General features: G+C 32.6%; 1 protein-coding gene across 2 annotated transcripts; it reads left to right on the forward strand.

Annotated features, from left to right (window-relative positions):
* The first annotated feature begins 8,369 nt into the window (after positions 1 to 8,369).
* Positions 8,370 to 14,845, forward strand: LOC112709669 (threonine--tRNA ligase, chloroplastic/mitochondrial 2-like). 2 transcript variants are annotated; one of them, XM_025761554.3, is made up of 8 exons: positions 8,370 to 8,779; positions 9,586 to 9,732; positions 9,861 to 10,008; positions 12,070 to 12,323; positions 12,476 to 12,853; positions 13,179 to 13,487; positions 14,043 to 14,243; positions 14,405 to 14,845. In XM_025761554.3, the coding sequence occupies exons 1-8, from the start codon at positions 8,447 to 8,449 to the stop codon at positions 14,684 to 14,686; spliced, it is 2,052 nt and encodes a 683-aa protein (XP_025617339.1). In that variant the 5' UTR covers positions 8,370 to 8,446; the 3' UTR covers positions 14,687 to 14,845. The 2 variants fall into 2 exon arrangements, with proteins under 2 accessions (XP_025617339.1, XP_072059872.1); XM_072203771.1 differs by having other exon boundaries at positions 8,424 to 8,779; positions 9,578 to 9,732.
* Positions 14,846 to 15,248: the final 403 nt, after the last annotated feature.

Raw genomic sequence — 15,248 nt, forward strand, 5'->3', positions numbered from 1 at the left:
AACAGCTTGAAAATGCTAGTAATATTAGGTGATGGTGCAAAAATTAAATCCAAATAAAATATAAAGTAGATTGATTATTGAACTGGTAAAACTAGTGAAGTCCAAAAAATTAGAAATTTCTAAGTTTAATTTTGGTTGAATTAGATATAATAAAATAATATAAATGTATATAACATATGTCTATTTATAAAGAAAAATGATGGAATAAGGATGGAATGATGTAATTATGTGTGGACTATTGTCAGCTCAATAAAATATCTAGAATGATGTGATTATGTGTTTATGTGTGGACTATTGTCAGCTCAATAAAATATCTACTGCCAAGTCTTAATGATTAGTTTGATCAATTTCAAAGAATTACATGTTTTTCTAAGATTGACCTGGGTTTAAGGTACCATTAATTAAAGATAAAAGAAGAAGACATTCCAAAAATTATCTTTGGTATTCGCTAGTCACTACGAGCATTATGAGTTTTTAGTAATGTCCTTTATCTTGACGAATGCACTAACAGCTTTCATGAATTTAATGAACCAGGTCTTTAAACCTTTCTTAAATTGTTTTGCTATCGTCTTTATTGATGACATCTTGGTATATTCGAAAAGTGCTATAAAGCATGGATATTATTTGAGGATTGTGTTGCAAACCTTAAGGGACCATAAGCTTTATTCCAAGTTCTCTAAATGTGAGTTTTGGCTCGATCACATGACATTTTTGGAGCATTGCGTATAAAGAGATGGAATGATGGTGGACTCAGAAGTTTGAAGCCATTTAGAAGTGGTCAAGGTCTACTATGGTAATAGAAATCCGTAGCTTTCTAGGATTTGCTTGCTACTATTAGCGATTCATCAAGAATTTTTCGAGGATTTATACGCAATTAACTAAGTTAATCCAAAAGAATGTAACGTTTCAATGATAATAAATTTATGAGAAAAGTTTTCAGACGCTTAAGACTTGTTTAACCTCAACAACTGTTCTTAATTTACCTTCCGGGTCTGAAAATTTTAGTTTTTTGTGATGCATCTCGGATATGACTTGGATGTGTATTGATGCAGCATGGTTAAGATATTACTTATGCCTCGGACAACTCAAGAAGCACAAGTAGAATTATCCAACTCATGACTTGGAAATTGTAGCTATCATTTTTTCCTTAAAAATTTGGAGGCATTACCTTTATGGTGAGACCTGTGAGATCTATACGAGTCACAAAAGTTTAAAGTATATTCCAACAAAAGAATTTGAATCTAAGACAATAGAGATGAATGGAGTTGCTAAAGGATTATGATTGTTCTATTTTATATCATCACGGCAAGACAAATATTGTGGTGGATCTCCTTAGTATGAAGTCTATGGGTAGCAAAGCACATATCACTCTTGTAAGGAGACTAATTGTTGAAGAAGTCCACCAACTTGAGGCTAGTGGAATCCAATTTGACCTTGGAGAATCAGGAACTCTCCTAGCACATGTTTGGACTCAATCTTTTCTCATAGAACAGATCAATGTTGCACAAAGTAATGATCCAAAGTTAAGAAAATTTACAGAAGATATTTGCAATGGGAAGAACTCAGACTTTTCTGTTGAGTAAAGTGTTTTGGTTGTGGTAACCTTTTATGTGTGTTGGATAGCCACAACTTAAAGAAAACGATTTTTGAGAAGGCTCACAATTCTAAGTACACAGTTCATCCAATACTAGCTCACAAATATTATTATTATTATTATCATCATCATATTTCTAGAGTTGTAAAGTTATTGAACATTATTTAGTAATTCAGTGACACGCTCAGAGTTACTTCCGGTTCTTTAAAACCAAGTTGCGAATGGATATTATGTCTATTATTATTTTTAAATGTATTACTATCAATATTTAAATTAATTTATGATTTTTAGCACTTGAAAATATTTGATTGATGTGAAATTTGAATTATTGAAATGAATATTGATTTTTGAGAAACTTATAATTTTATAAAAATACACATGAGACGATATTCATATATTTTATAAAACATACATATTTTTTTTAATTGACTTTATTATACTTTAATTTGACTTTTAGTATGCATACATATATATATTTGATTTATTATGATATTTAGTAATATATTCAAGAATTAGATATTTGTTATACATGAATTATTTTGGATTGTTATGAGAGACTCTGACTAAAATATCGTAGTTAACGGTAGTTATAACGTTAATCTAGATGCATTTGTTTCAGACCTCAATTAGCAGGGGTGTTGCTAATCTAACGTGTAGGCCACACGTTGGATCTGTTATACCGTACGGACACATTAGAGGAAAAGACTATCCTTAGAGGTGAAGCCGCCCAAGTGTGTAGCATTCGATTTGATTTGACTTCTAGAATGAGAACTCTCATTTCACTTTATTCATTTAATTACTTATCTATTTATTTACATATTTACTTAATATGAATTTCTTATCTCTAGAAAAAAAATATAACTTTTAAAGTAAAATTTCTATCGTCTTGTATGGGTTATAAATATAATGTTTGTTCGTTGCGTTGCAAAATTCTCCTATCATATTTTCATTTTTTTAGATACAAGTGTCAATTCAGATTCTATTATATCTGCCCCATAGTAGGTCTTAGTAATTTTGGTGAACCTTTCTTCTATACAAGGGCTATGTTTGTATGTGATGAAATTTTGATGCTAAAATCTAGATTATGTCAATGCTCCATATATCATAGACAGGATACTCGTGTGAGTTATGTTATTTTGGATGTTAAATTCTTTGGATAATAATTATGATTTAATTATACAAGACTATAGATTCAACTATATGTTTTAGTTATCAACTTAACATATATGATGCGACTTTTGATATGTTTGTGTTTTGTCGATTTGGTGGTTCGATATTTAATGATCTGGGAGTGAAATTTACTCCTCTTTGTGAGTACCAATTTTATTTACATCAAAATCCATACCTTTGATAATGACGAAGAAGAATGAATTAAGCTTTGCAGAAATTTGAAATAAACAATAAAATATAAAAGATTTGAATAAAAAAAAAATTAAATTACAGAAAGGAAAAGTGTTTAGACAAGTAAAGGGCAAATTAAAAAGGTAAAGGCTGGAAAAGATAAAAGTTGCTGAATTTAAAGGAATCAAAATGGCATTGCAATGAAGATAAATTGCATGGAAAAAAAAGTGGCAGGAAATTTAAATGAAAAGTAAAGACATGGAAGGAACCATTCAAAGAAAAAGACTCTTGACTGATTCAGTAAGTTGCTGGCGATGTGAGTGAGTATGAGAGTTTTCTCTGAAAAGATTCCAACCCTTATTCCTTCAAGCCTTCTCCTATCTATAAGACTCTTCAACCAATCTGATTGAAATATAACTTCCATGTACATTAATCCATGAATAACCGTTCCCGCTCTTTGAGTGTTGTATGTAACTGCCACCAACTTATCTTCACATATTAACTTTCTTCGATTGTCTCACTCTCTCTCAATGAGTCCTGGTCGATCAACATTCTCTCCTTCATCGATTGACTATCCTCAATGAATCTAATGTAGTTATTCTCCACTTCAAAGTTCACAACTTGTTATTTTTTCTACTGAACTGCTGACCTCTTCTTCGACATAGTTGACCTCCGTCGGGTCTGTCATTTCGACTTTCATATTTGTATCAATTGATTAATAGAGAGTACCTAACAGAGTATGTAATTGGCTCCAATCCAAAGCCAATTCTAACATGTATTTGAAAGTTGATCGAAATATTTTGACACTTAGCAATGATTGAAGTCGAATTTGTCGAACATTAGCCTGTCAAAGAATTTAATAACATCTTTATCGAAAATATTATTTTTGATATAACAGTTTAGTTTTTGGATATAATTGGGATATGCTATTATTTTGTTAGATATGGATGTCTATTATTGATACATGAAGATAATATTCATTTTGACAAGAGTTCTAAAATTAAAGAAACTCTATCCGTTTTTTTGTAATTTGGTTGATTGGTTTGTTAAAGAACTTGTCTCTTGAGCGCCAATTATGAATGGACTCAGACCATGACATATTTTTTACTAGGATGGATTGATGGTCAATGTATGTAAGATTGTTTGTTGGATGCCGAATCCAGTTTAATGTTTTTTTTTCCGCAAAAATACTGAGATGTTTTTTTTTTCAAATTTTTAAACTTGATTTTCACTTGATATAGAGCAGGTTTTAATGTGGTCCAAAAGTAGTACGATTTTATTGGATCTAGAATCGAACAATAATTTTTAAAATTGATCCAATAAATATTTAATGTTGAGTCTAAGACAAAACAGATCCAGCTTCACCGCTACTTTTTTTTATATAAATTGTGTGTTGCATATTGTTCATATCCTAATCTAACAAATAAAGTCAGGCTCAATAAGGACAAAAGGTCCAACCCTAATAGGAGGCCTCTACTGCATATCCGACTTCTTTGAAGAGGTCGGACGTCGTGGAAAGGGCTCAACTCTGCTTGTCTAAACAAGTAATTGCCTCCGTGAATCTCTCCAATCATCTCTATCTCCACTGAAAGATAGATCCTAACAAATTCCCAAGACAAAGAGAATGACTATCCATCAATAAAGGTAGAACTACTCCAACAAAAGGTGGTTAATGACTCTACTATAAATACACTGACACCTCTCAAGTATACACACGTTCTATTCTACTAAATCCTGTCTAAAGTCCTTGCAAATTTAAACATTGGAGTCTCTTGCAGATACCACCCCCCACATCCTTACGAAGAACTTGGACGGCAACTTCTCAGTACCAAACAAGTCGGACGCTATCTTACAAGAGATCTAAATCTCAGCGTTCAAGTCCAAATCAACGTTTCAAATAACTCTCAAAACACATACTTTTTTGTTTTGGAAGATGTACCCAATCCTTGTGTACCAATTCACTCGCAAATAGTTTGGAGACCAATTATATGTAGAAAACCTTAAATTAAATTAAATGAAAATTGGGAAGTAGAAGGTGGTATTTACTTGACTGAAAATGCTTTATGTACGAGAGAGACAAATGATGCATTAGGTCGATTTTATCTTCCTCGATTTTATTTAGAATCCTCTATATTCTATGCTGTTATGCAAAAGGGACAAGTGATACAAAATATTCTTTTGAGAAAATATTTAGTTTGATTTCTAAAGTTATACTCGAGTCTCAATTTAGTTTTTGAAATTCCAATTACCTCAATTTAGTTCGTAAACTTTTTAAATTTTAATCACGTTAGTTCCTGCGATAATATCTATCACAGAGTCATTACTAAAGAGATGATGTGTATAACAGAATGCCACACTAGACATCTAATGAATATATTACATGGCATTTAAAATTTTTGCATCAATTTAGTCCCTAGCAACTATTTAAATCTTTAATTCCCAATTTCATTTGAAACTCGTTAGCTTCTTCTTCGATTTACACTCTTTTTTTGGAAACCTTTTTATGAAGTTCATGATAGGTAGCAACAGTAAATTCATTGGGAGTTCCAACAACCAACGCTCTGATAGAGGTTGGAGAACCACTCTAAGTAGAGAAGAATGGTTTCCAGAGTGGTTAGACTTGCTAAAACATAAACTGCATTATTGTTATGAGACAAAAACAGACCAAAAAGAGTTCATTTAGAAAATTAGATCAACTACTCTATATACGATCAATAATTAAATCTTTTGGATTAATTACTTCATGTTATAAGATACAACAAGCAGTTGATTTAATTAATTTGGCTACATATAGAGATTAAGACTTTGATAAAATTGCACCTCTCTTCTAAATAAAACAGAGAAAGAATCAAATGTAATATATCACATATGACAATGTAATTCCATCTTTTTATTTCTTAATTCATTGATTATCAGCAAATACACCAATGTTGAAACCCTAACTCAAAAAAAACTTCTCTAAAATACTTAAAATCAAATTAATGGTACAGAAATAGGGAATGATCGAACATCTAATTAATAAGTCAAAAAATTAAATGGTAATCACTGAAAACATAAACCCTAACAGAGAACAAGCACAAAAATTAACATATACTAACATGCAAAGCAAAATACATTTAGCTAGAATGCATAAAAAAGAAAAAGAGGAGGAACCAAAAGTGAAGTAAAAAAGCAAAGTATCATCATGGGTATAGAAGTTTTTTTCTTCGCTATTTTTCTGACCTCAAATGTAGTCAACGTAGGTGAAGAGAAGGTTGCCAGTGCAATGCGAAGTGGTTGGAGAAAAGAGAATCGCAACTTCAATGAATCTGATAAGTCAAACTCGCAACAATGCTATTGAAAAGAAGAGAAAGAAGATCAGTCCTATTATAGAGAGAATATGGTGCAGCGCTTGTTTAACTAAAACGTTTGCTATCTCAAGACATGATACGACGTCGTTTTGGGCTGTTTGAGCGCCAAACCAAAACGACGTCATTTTAGTGGAGTCCAGCGTGGCATTGTGACAGAAACCACTACAGAGATTAACGTTATTAAAATTTAAAAAATTTAGAAATTAAATTGAGGTAATTAAAATTTTAAAGACTAAATTGAGATTCGAATGTAACTTTAGAGACCAAACTGACTATTTTTTCTATTTTATTTTTATATGTTTTTCTATTTCTCTCTTTTTTTTCTTGCTTTTCTTTGTATTCTTTTTGTCTCTCTTTTTTCATTTTTTTAAATTTTGATTGAATTTAGTTTTCAATTTTGAGTTAGAAATTTGAAATTAAATTAAATGGTGATTGAGAAGTAAAGATGTGGTATTTATCTTAAACAAAAAAGCTTCGTGTATAAAAAACTAAAAAAGACAAGTGATGTATTAGATCGATTTTGTCTTTTACTTTTATTTGGAATTTTTTGTGTTCTTTGCTGTGATGCAGGAGAGATAAGTGATTCAATGTGTTCTTCTACACATTCTTTTATTTTTATCTTTTCCTTTTTGTTCATCTGTTTATCTTCGACGCTCTTTTTTTATTGTATCTCTTTATTCATTTTTTTTAATTTTGATCAAGTTATATTTTTAGTTAAGAATTTGAGTTAAATCTTTACCAGATAAAATATATAATAATTAAAAAATATTTTTGTTAAAATTTTAATTTCAATTTAAATAAGTTAAGCTATAATTATATATTAGATTAAAGTAAATAATATAGTTAATTTTACGTGAAATTGATAATTAAAAATAATTAAATAATAATTTAGTTAAATCTATTAAATTATTTAACTACTTTTAATTATTAACTTCACGTGCTGCATCTAAATTTTTATCTTAAATTAAATGTAAATCAATCACATAATGTTATGTAAAGAATTATTCTATATATAACAAAAAATTCTAACATTTTGCTAATTTTTAAAATTAAAATTAAAATTTATTTATAATTATCTTTATATAAAATTAATAATTAAAAAGATATTCTAATTTAAATCAAATCATAAATTTATAACCAAATTTTAGAAGTTTATGAGCCAAACTCGCAAGTTTATTATGCGTTAAGGATTAATTACGTATTTACTTTTATGTCATTTCCCCCCGAAATGGAATGAAGCGAGGGAGATTGGATTAGTGCCTTAACCGTCAATCCACGCAGCAAAATGTAAACTCCTCCACCCTTATCAATACGGGAGACATCAGCCATCACCCATTTCTAATTTCTTTAGGGGTGTGTATGCCTCGATCCGACTCGAAGATATGGCGTCTCAAATATTTTAGGGACTAATTTTGTGTAATTCTATCATGTTTAGGATTGGATAAAAGTCTCAAAAAATAGACCTGGTCATTATTTTAGGTCGGGTTCGAGTCATGATTTGGATTGCCCGAAGTCGATCAAGTGATCTGGTCATTATACACAATTAATATTTTGTGTTATTAGTGATGGATGATGGTTATTCTTATGTGAAATTTAAGTATTGTAAACCTTAATATTTTGTGTTATTGTTATTATAAGACTATAAGTTAATGTTTTATGTTTAAAATACATAAAATTTTAGATTAATACATAATGTGTGTAATTTATATTGATTTAAATATTTAGTGTTATTATACAATATTAGTATTGATTATGATTTTGCTTTAATTTTAGAGAAGAATTAATTCTTAATATATTTTTCTAATTTTACCTTGTCAAATAATAGTTAGAGCCTTGAAAATTTGGATATTTTCACATGTTAGTTTATAAGAAAGTATCAAGATAATATAATATTAATGGTCCAATTTTTAACCGATTTTTACCCGATATAATCGTAGCCTGAAAATGTATAAGTTTCATCTAGACCAAGTTCGAATTTAATAAATAAGTCCGGTATATATTTCGGACTGGATCTAAATCACATCAAACACAATTTCACCCGGCCCATGCACACCCATATATTTCCTCTTCCAGTCTTTCCTTTCAGTCTTTCACACGAGACACGACGCATAAAACATAACAGATTCACAGTTAGTCACACTACACATAGAGATATTAAGATATGCTTAGGTCTTTTTTGGTTCGTTCACCCAAAATGGCTGCTCCCTTTGCCATTTCCCCTCTTCCATCCTCTACGCCTTTCCCTTTCCATTTCCATAAACCACACTCAACGCCGCGCTTCGCTTCACTTCACGGTACCTTATTCTCTCCAACCACTTCCAGCTCCATCCTTAACCTCTACCGCGCCAAAAGACAAAAATGCCCCTCATTTATCACTCTCGCCATTGCCACCGATTCCTCCATCCACCAGAACCAGAACCAGAGGGGGAGCGAGGACAAAATTGTTCTTCCAACTAACGAATCTTCTGAGACGCTTCTCAGGATTCGCCACACGGTAATGTGACTTCTTCGTTTCGCATAAGATTGAAATGAAAAGTTTTTGTTGACTGCAAACTTATAATTACACAGTCACCAAAAAAAAAAAACTTATAATTACACTAATTTCTTATATATTAGTTTAGGACAGTTTTACACGTGCTTTTAGTTCACACCCTCAAAAATTACTACTTTGTATGACTTTTATCTAACCATGAATAAATAAATACTTATGATAACTACAATCGATCAATTTACCTAAAATGAAGATGTTTCTTTATCAATTCCTTAATTGCTGAGCATAATTAATTTTGATCACTAATTTTGGACTTGAGGTAGTGAGGTATTCGTTAGTAGTGCACTAAGAACATTTGGTTGGCCCTGAAGGGACATGATGGTAAGGTAAGAATGAAAGATATATATGAGTATTTTTGGCGATACCTTGTGCTGTGGATACCAAAATGTATTGCATCGATCTTTTATCTGTGATTTTCATTGTTCACTTATTATTTGTTTCCTTACGTATTCATTTTTAGTGTAAGAGGTGAAAGCAAGTCAAGCAACATTCGTAGATGTTATTAGCATTAGCGAGTTCAATTTGAAATTCAGATTTCTGTTGTTCATAATTATAAATAAAATTTTGATGCTTTATAATAAAGAAAACTGACCATGAGTATGTAGAATTTCATGAGAAACAGGTACTTTAGTTCTTTCATAAATAGTGAAAGTTAATTCTGTGGTGTGACTCTTAGTTGTTGTACAGGTTACTGAATGTTTTTTTATGTCTAGATTCAGCTGTTTGACTAACAAGCTGCAGATATACAGTGTGCACATGTGATGGCAATGGCTGTTCAAAAACTATTTCCTGATGCAAAAGTCACAATTGGGCCTTGGATAGAAAATGGGTTTTATTATGATTTCGATATCGAGTCTTTGACTGATAATGATTTGAAGAAAATCAAGAAGGAGATGGTAAGTTGAGTCAATCTATTAGTTTTATATTTGGGATTTATTTACTTGTTATGGTCACATTCTTCTCAAACCATCCATTAGGCTGTGTATCCACAGAATATAATTAATGTTTTCTTAATTGACTGTAGGATCGAATAATTGGAAGAAATTTACCCCTTGTAAGAGAAGAAGTTTCAAGAGATGAAGCTCTCAGGAGAATAATGGCTCTGAATGAACCTTACAAGATAGAGATTTTGGAAAGCATTAAAGAAGAACCCATCACGATTTATCATATTGGTAGGCTTCCAGCTCTTTTCCCCAGTGTCTTCTGTACGTATTCTTAGACAGAGAGAGAAAGAGAGTATACTGAAGTGTGGATTAGGTGCATGTATGTTTCATATAGACAAGTATGTTTTAGTATAGTTATTCTGGTGAGACTCTAGTCTAATAAAGGATTGCTGTATAGATACACCAGCTTCATGATTGTTAGTCAAATTGTATGTGTGTATTTATATTAGTCATTCTAAACTGCTACAACCTAAGCCCAAATATAGAATTCTAAACTGCTACATGTTTTATATCCCACATAACAACCAAATTGTGGCAGACCCGTTTTCTCTAATATAGTAAGCTAGCATAATCTAGAAGAGTCTAGAAGAGTTAGTTAGAGTCCTCTTTCAGCTATGATATGACAACTACGGTTAGTTACAGCTGTCATAACTAATATATGAAAAGGCTATTCTGCCTAGCTTACACCACAAGCTACAATCTCTCCGTATATAATAAGTCGTACCACTGTGATTCAGTAATAAAAACAGCTTTTCAGATTCAGAGTTTCACTCTCTCCAAATGCTCTGAACTCTCTAAATTCTCCTTTCTCTAATATTCTCGCTTTATGTGTTTCCTTTGGTTTACAAGTCAAACTTCCTGAAAGGGCTCGTCAATATTGGTATCCATCCCATTTTTTTCTTTACAAAGTCAAAACCTTTAACTTTCCTTTACATTTCAGTTCCTAACTCTTTGTTGATTGAGTCGGTTGGATATTATAGTTTGTAATAAATTATTATTCCTCAATGCTAATAGGTTAACCGCTTATGGGTTTTCTATGTTGCTGCATTTTCATATGGATTTTATATTTCAAAAATATGACCTTTTAAACTAGGGTCCCACCTTGTGAGGTTTTGAGAGAGTATATGTATGTGGCCTTGTCTATCCCACAGTTGAAGAGGTTATAGTATTGCGGTCAAAGACATTGTCATCCACATAAGATTTCTCTTGAACAAACTCATTTGCCAGTTTAAATCTCCCTATGTTCAAAGCTTTTTCTTGGAATGTTGTTCTTAATTGGGTTAATTCTAATGATGCTCTAGAAGTGCAGGTCCCTCATTGCTTTTGTCTGCTAATATGTGTAAGTGTACCGTTAAGACTCTTAATCTGCACCCAATATTTGGAGAATGTTGGGTTTGTCCCATGGACATGGACTTGCATAATTTTCTACTCATTAAGCTTGGAGGTTTTGGTTCATGTAAAGATGCAAAGTTTCTGTGGCAATGTTAGGCTTTTGTAGTGCTTTGGTGTATTTGGTTAGAAAGAAATTCTAGGAATTTTAATGATTCCTTTTCCACAATTGATTTTGTTTGGCAGAATTGCCTATTTGGCATCCCCTTGACATGCAGCTACTGGTTTTCCTTTAACTGATATTAAAAGGGATTGGTATACACCGCTACATTATCTATCCCTTTTGGTCTTAGCTATATCTTTTGCATCTATCTGATGATTACTTATCCTCCCCTTTTGTACATTCTTCAGCCACATAAGTTTAGCATAATACCTTAATTCTCTATCAGACCACAATGCTGCATTTTGCTTGTGAACTCTTACTTTGACATGTTATATTTCTTGTTCTCGGATCCTTTAAATTGGTAAAAGATTATTTCTGGTTTTTTGTTTGTCACCTTCAGTGGAGCAGAGGAGCTCTATTTCTTTGTTGTCTCTTAAGGGATTGTTTGTAAGCTGAATTTTTGAAGAAAAGGGTGGGGAAGGGAAGACTTGTAGTGTAAATTTTATACTATATGCCCTCCATTTCCCTGCCATTCCCTTAAACTTTCATCTTTTGTGGGTTGGAGGCTTTTATATGTAGCCACTAAGCTTGAATGTTTTGAATCTGCACTATTTTGCATCTTTAGCTTGATCAATGAAAATCCTTCAATATAAATGGATAATGTAGGATGTCTGATATTGGTACTGTGAATTTGCAAGTGTAAAAGCGTGTGCTTAGAAGGATTGCCTTGCAGTTTTTGACATTGCATTGAAGAAGAATATTGCCTGAGGAGTAACTTTATCCTTTCTTCCATAAAGGTGAGGAATGGTGGGATCTTTGTGCCGGACCTCATGTTGATTCTACTGGTAAAATCAACAAGAAAGCGGTTGAACTTGAATCTGTTGCTGGTGCTTACTGGAGAGGAGATGTAAGGAAACCTATGTTGCAACGGATATATGGTACTGCATGGGAGAATGAAGAACAATTGAAAGCTTACCTTCACTTCAAGGAGGAAGCTAAGCGTCGTGATCATAGGCGACTAGGGAAAGATCTTGATTTGTTTTCAATTCAGGTGCATGTTCTTTGCATTATGGTTTCCTTTCTTATTTGCTTCCATGATGAAGCAGATTTGTTAGGATATCTTATTATTCATAATTTTGTGGGTAAGTAACCTATTGATTCATGATGAAATCTTGCCTGTGTGACTAAAATTTATTTATGCAGGATGATGCTGGTGGGGGTTTAGTTTTCTGGCACCCAAAAGGCGCCATTGTGAGGGACATAATTGAAGATTTGTGGAAAAAAATTCACATGGATCGTGATTATGATCTTCTGTACACACCACATGTGGCAAAAGCTGAACTCTGGAAGATTAGTGGTCATTTGGACTTCTACAAGGAGAGTATGTATGATCAGATGAGCATTGAAGATGAGATCTATCAGCTTCGACCAATGAACTGTCCTAATCATATTTTGGTATACAAAAGGAAGCTGAATTCCTATCGAGATTTTCCTATTAGGATGGCAGAATTGGGAACCGTTTATAGATATGAGTTATCTGGAAGTTTACATGGGCTTTTCCGGGTCAGAGGTTTCACTCAGGTTTGCCATCATTATACATAGCTCATTGTCTTCTGAACTATTAAATACTATAACTGATCCTGTTTTTCTAAAAGAGTGGAAGACAAATCTCTGGCTTTTACTTACTGAGAGTTTTGATTTAGTGTTAAAGGTTGTGGACATCTGATGTTCCTGGCCCATATTTCTGAAAGCCTCATGCGGAAAGCACCCATTTTAGATTTTTTTTTTTTTTTCACAGGGGGGAAAAATTGTGGCATGTGATGTTGTTAATGTTAAATATAGGATAGCCTTGTTGTACATTGTATGCTGATAGATTGGCTGTGCTATCTCGATGTCATTTTTACAGGATGATGCACACATCTTTTGTTTGGAGGATCAGATTAAAGATGAGATAAGGGGTGTCTTAGATCTCACTGAAGAAATACTGCTGAAATTTGGTTTTGACAAGTATGAAGTAAATTTGTCTACAAGGCCTGAAAAAGCTGTTGGGAATGATAATATATGGGAGAAAGCTATCTCTGCTTTGAAAGATGCTTTGGATGATAAAGGTTGGACATATCAAATTGATGAAGGGGGAGGTGCCTTTTATGGGCCAAAGATTGATCTCAAGATTGAGGATGCTCTTGGTAGGAAGTGGCAATGTTCAACCATACAGGCAATTCCTAACTTGATAATTGTTTAAATATAAAGAGAAATAATAGTTGGCCATCAAAATTTATTATTTTCGGCCATCACTTAGCCATCAACTTGATTTCTTTAGTCTAGTAATCCAACAACATACTTTTAAGTATTGATGGCTATCTGATGGCCAAAAACAATAAAATTCTGATGGTCATCTAACATTCCTCAAATATAAAACAACTCATTTGTAAATTATACTCATTCCTTTGGCATGGCCCTATTGGGAAGAGCTTATTTTTACCCTTATCAATCCATGCCACAACACTAATTTCAACACTTAGTATAACTGGCGGGTTTGTTTATTGTCAATGTTTTAATTTTATGCTCAAATTGAGACATAAAACCATTCTTGTGCCTCTATCCAGTTACTTGAAATTAATGACAGATTGACAGGTGTGAGATTCATTCATTAACAATTGTATGCTTAAGCTTCATCTTTTCTCAGAAAGTATTCGCTGGATAGTTTTTTATATTACTCTTTGCATTAAACTATTTCCCCAATTGTTTGACTTCACTTAAATTTCAACAGGTTGATTTTAATTTACCACAGCGTTTCGACATCACCTATGTTGACTCGGATGGTGAAAGCAAGAGACCTATATTGATCCATAGAGCAGTGCTTGGATCCTTGGAAAGATTCTTTGGTGTTCTCATAGAGCATTATGCTGGTGATTTTCCATTGTGGCTTTCTCCAATACAAGTTCGGGTGTTACCTGTTACTGATGCCCAGGTAACGTAACTCAACTTTGGTATATATATGTTTTCTTTATGCATGCATGGTAAATGGGTTATGGGGAAATATTCCCACATGGAAGAAAACGAAAAAAAAAAAAATGAAAGGGAAGATATATGATTCATGGTAGATATATGCATTTTCTGTTTTTCACGCAGCTTGAGTATTGCAATGATGTGATCAATAACCTGAAAAAGAAAGGCATCCGTGCTCAAGTGTGCCATGGAGAACGCCTGGCAAAGCTCATAAGAAATGCAGAGAAGCAGAAAATTCCATTGATGGCTGTTGTTGGCGCAAAGGAAGTTGAAACAAAATCAGTTACAGTTAGATCTAGATTCGGTGGGGAGCTTGGAACCATGTCAGTTGATGATTTGATTAGCAGAATAAATTTGACAACAGAAAACCCATCCTCAATTCATCATTTTGATATTTCAAATTAAGCAAGGTCGTGGGCCTACTACCATCCGAAACATCATGCTTTGTAATTGTATATTTTACAACATCAAGTTAGCATGGGCTCAACTAATAACGTGATAGATTCTGGAATAGCTGCAGACGCAATAAATCGATTTAGCTCGAGAATTGATATTTGGGTACAAGTTCTGTGTTTTATTTTTTATGCTTTGGTATTTTTCTTATTTATGCAAAGAAGAGAGTAAACATTTTATTTTTTTAACTGTGTGAGGTATCAGAACTCTTCAGAGAAGAGAATGAGAAACAGCAGCGGAGAGAGAAAGAGAGAAAGATCTAGAAAACTCTTTTCATAGTGTGTGAATTAGAGAAAATAATTTCATTAGCTAATTGTTACATTGACTCTTAGTCTTATATAGTAGTTTGGAAAGTTTTCAAATGATCCAATCACCTTTACTGGAATTCTGAAGTGGCATGGTATAGTGCCATTGAGATATATAGTTAAAAATATAGAGGATGTAGATTTATTGAAATTATTTTGTGGTAGAAGCACAGTAGAACGGTGTAAGGTCTTCCCTAAACCTATTCAAA

Source organism: Arachis hypogaea, chromosome 9, assembly GCF_003086295.3.
Source record: "Arachis hypogaea cultivar Tifrunner chromosome 9, arahy.Tifrunner.gnm2.J5K5, whole genome shotgun sequence".
Lineage (NCBI taxonomy): Eukaryota > Viridiplantae > Streptophyta > Magnoliopsida > Fabales > Fabaceae > Arachis > Arachis hypogaea.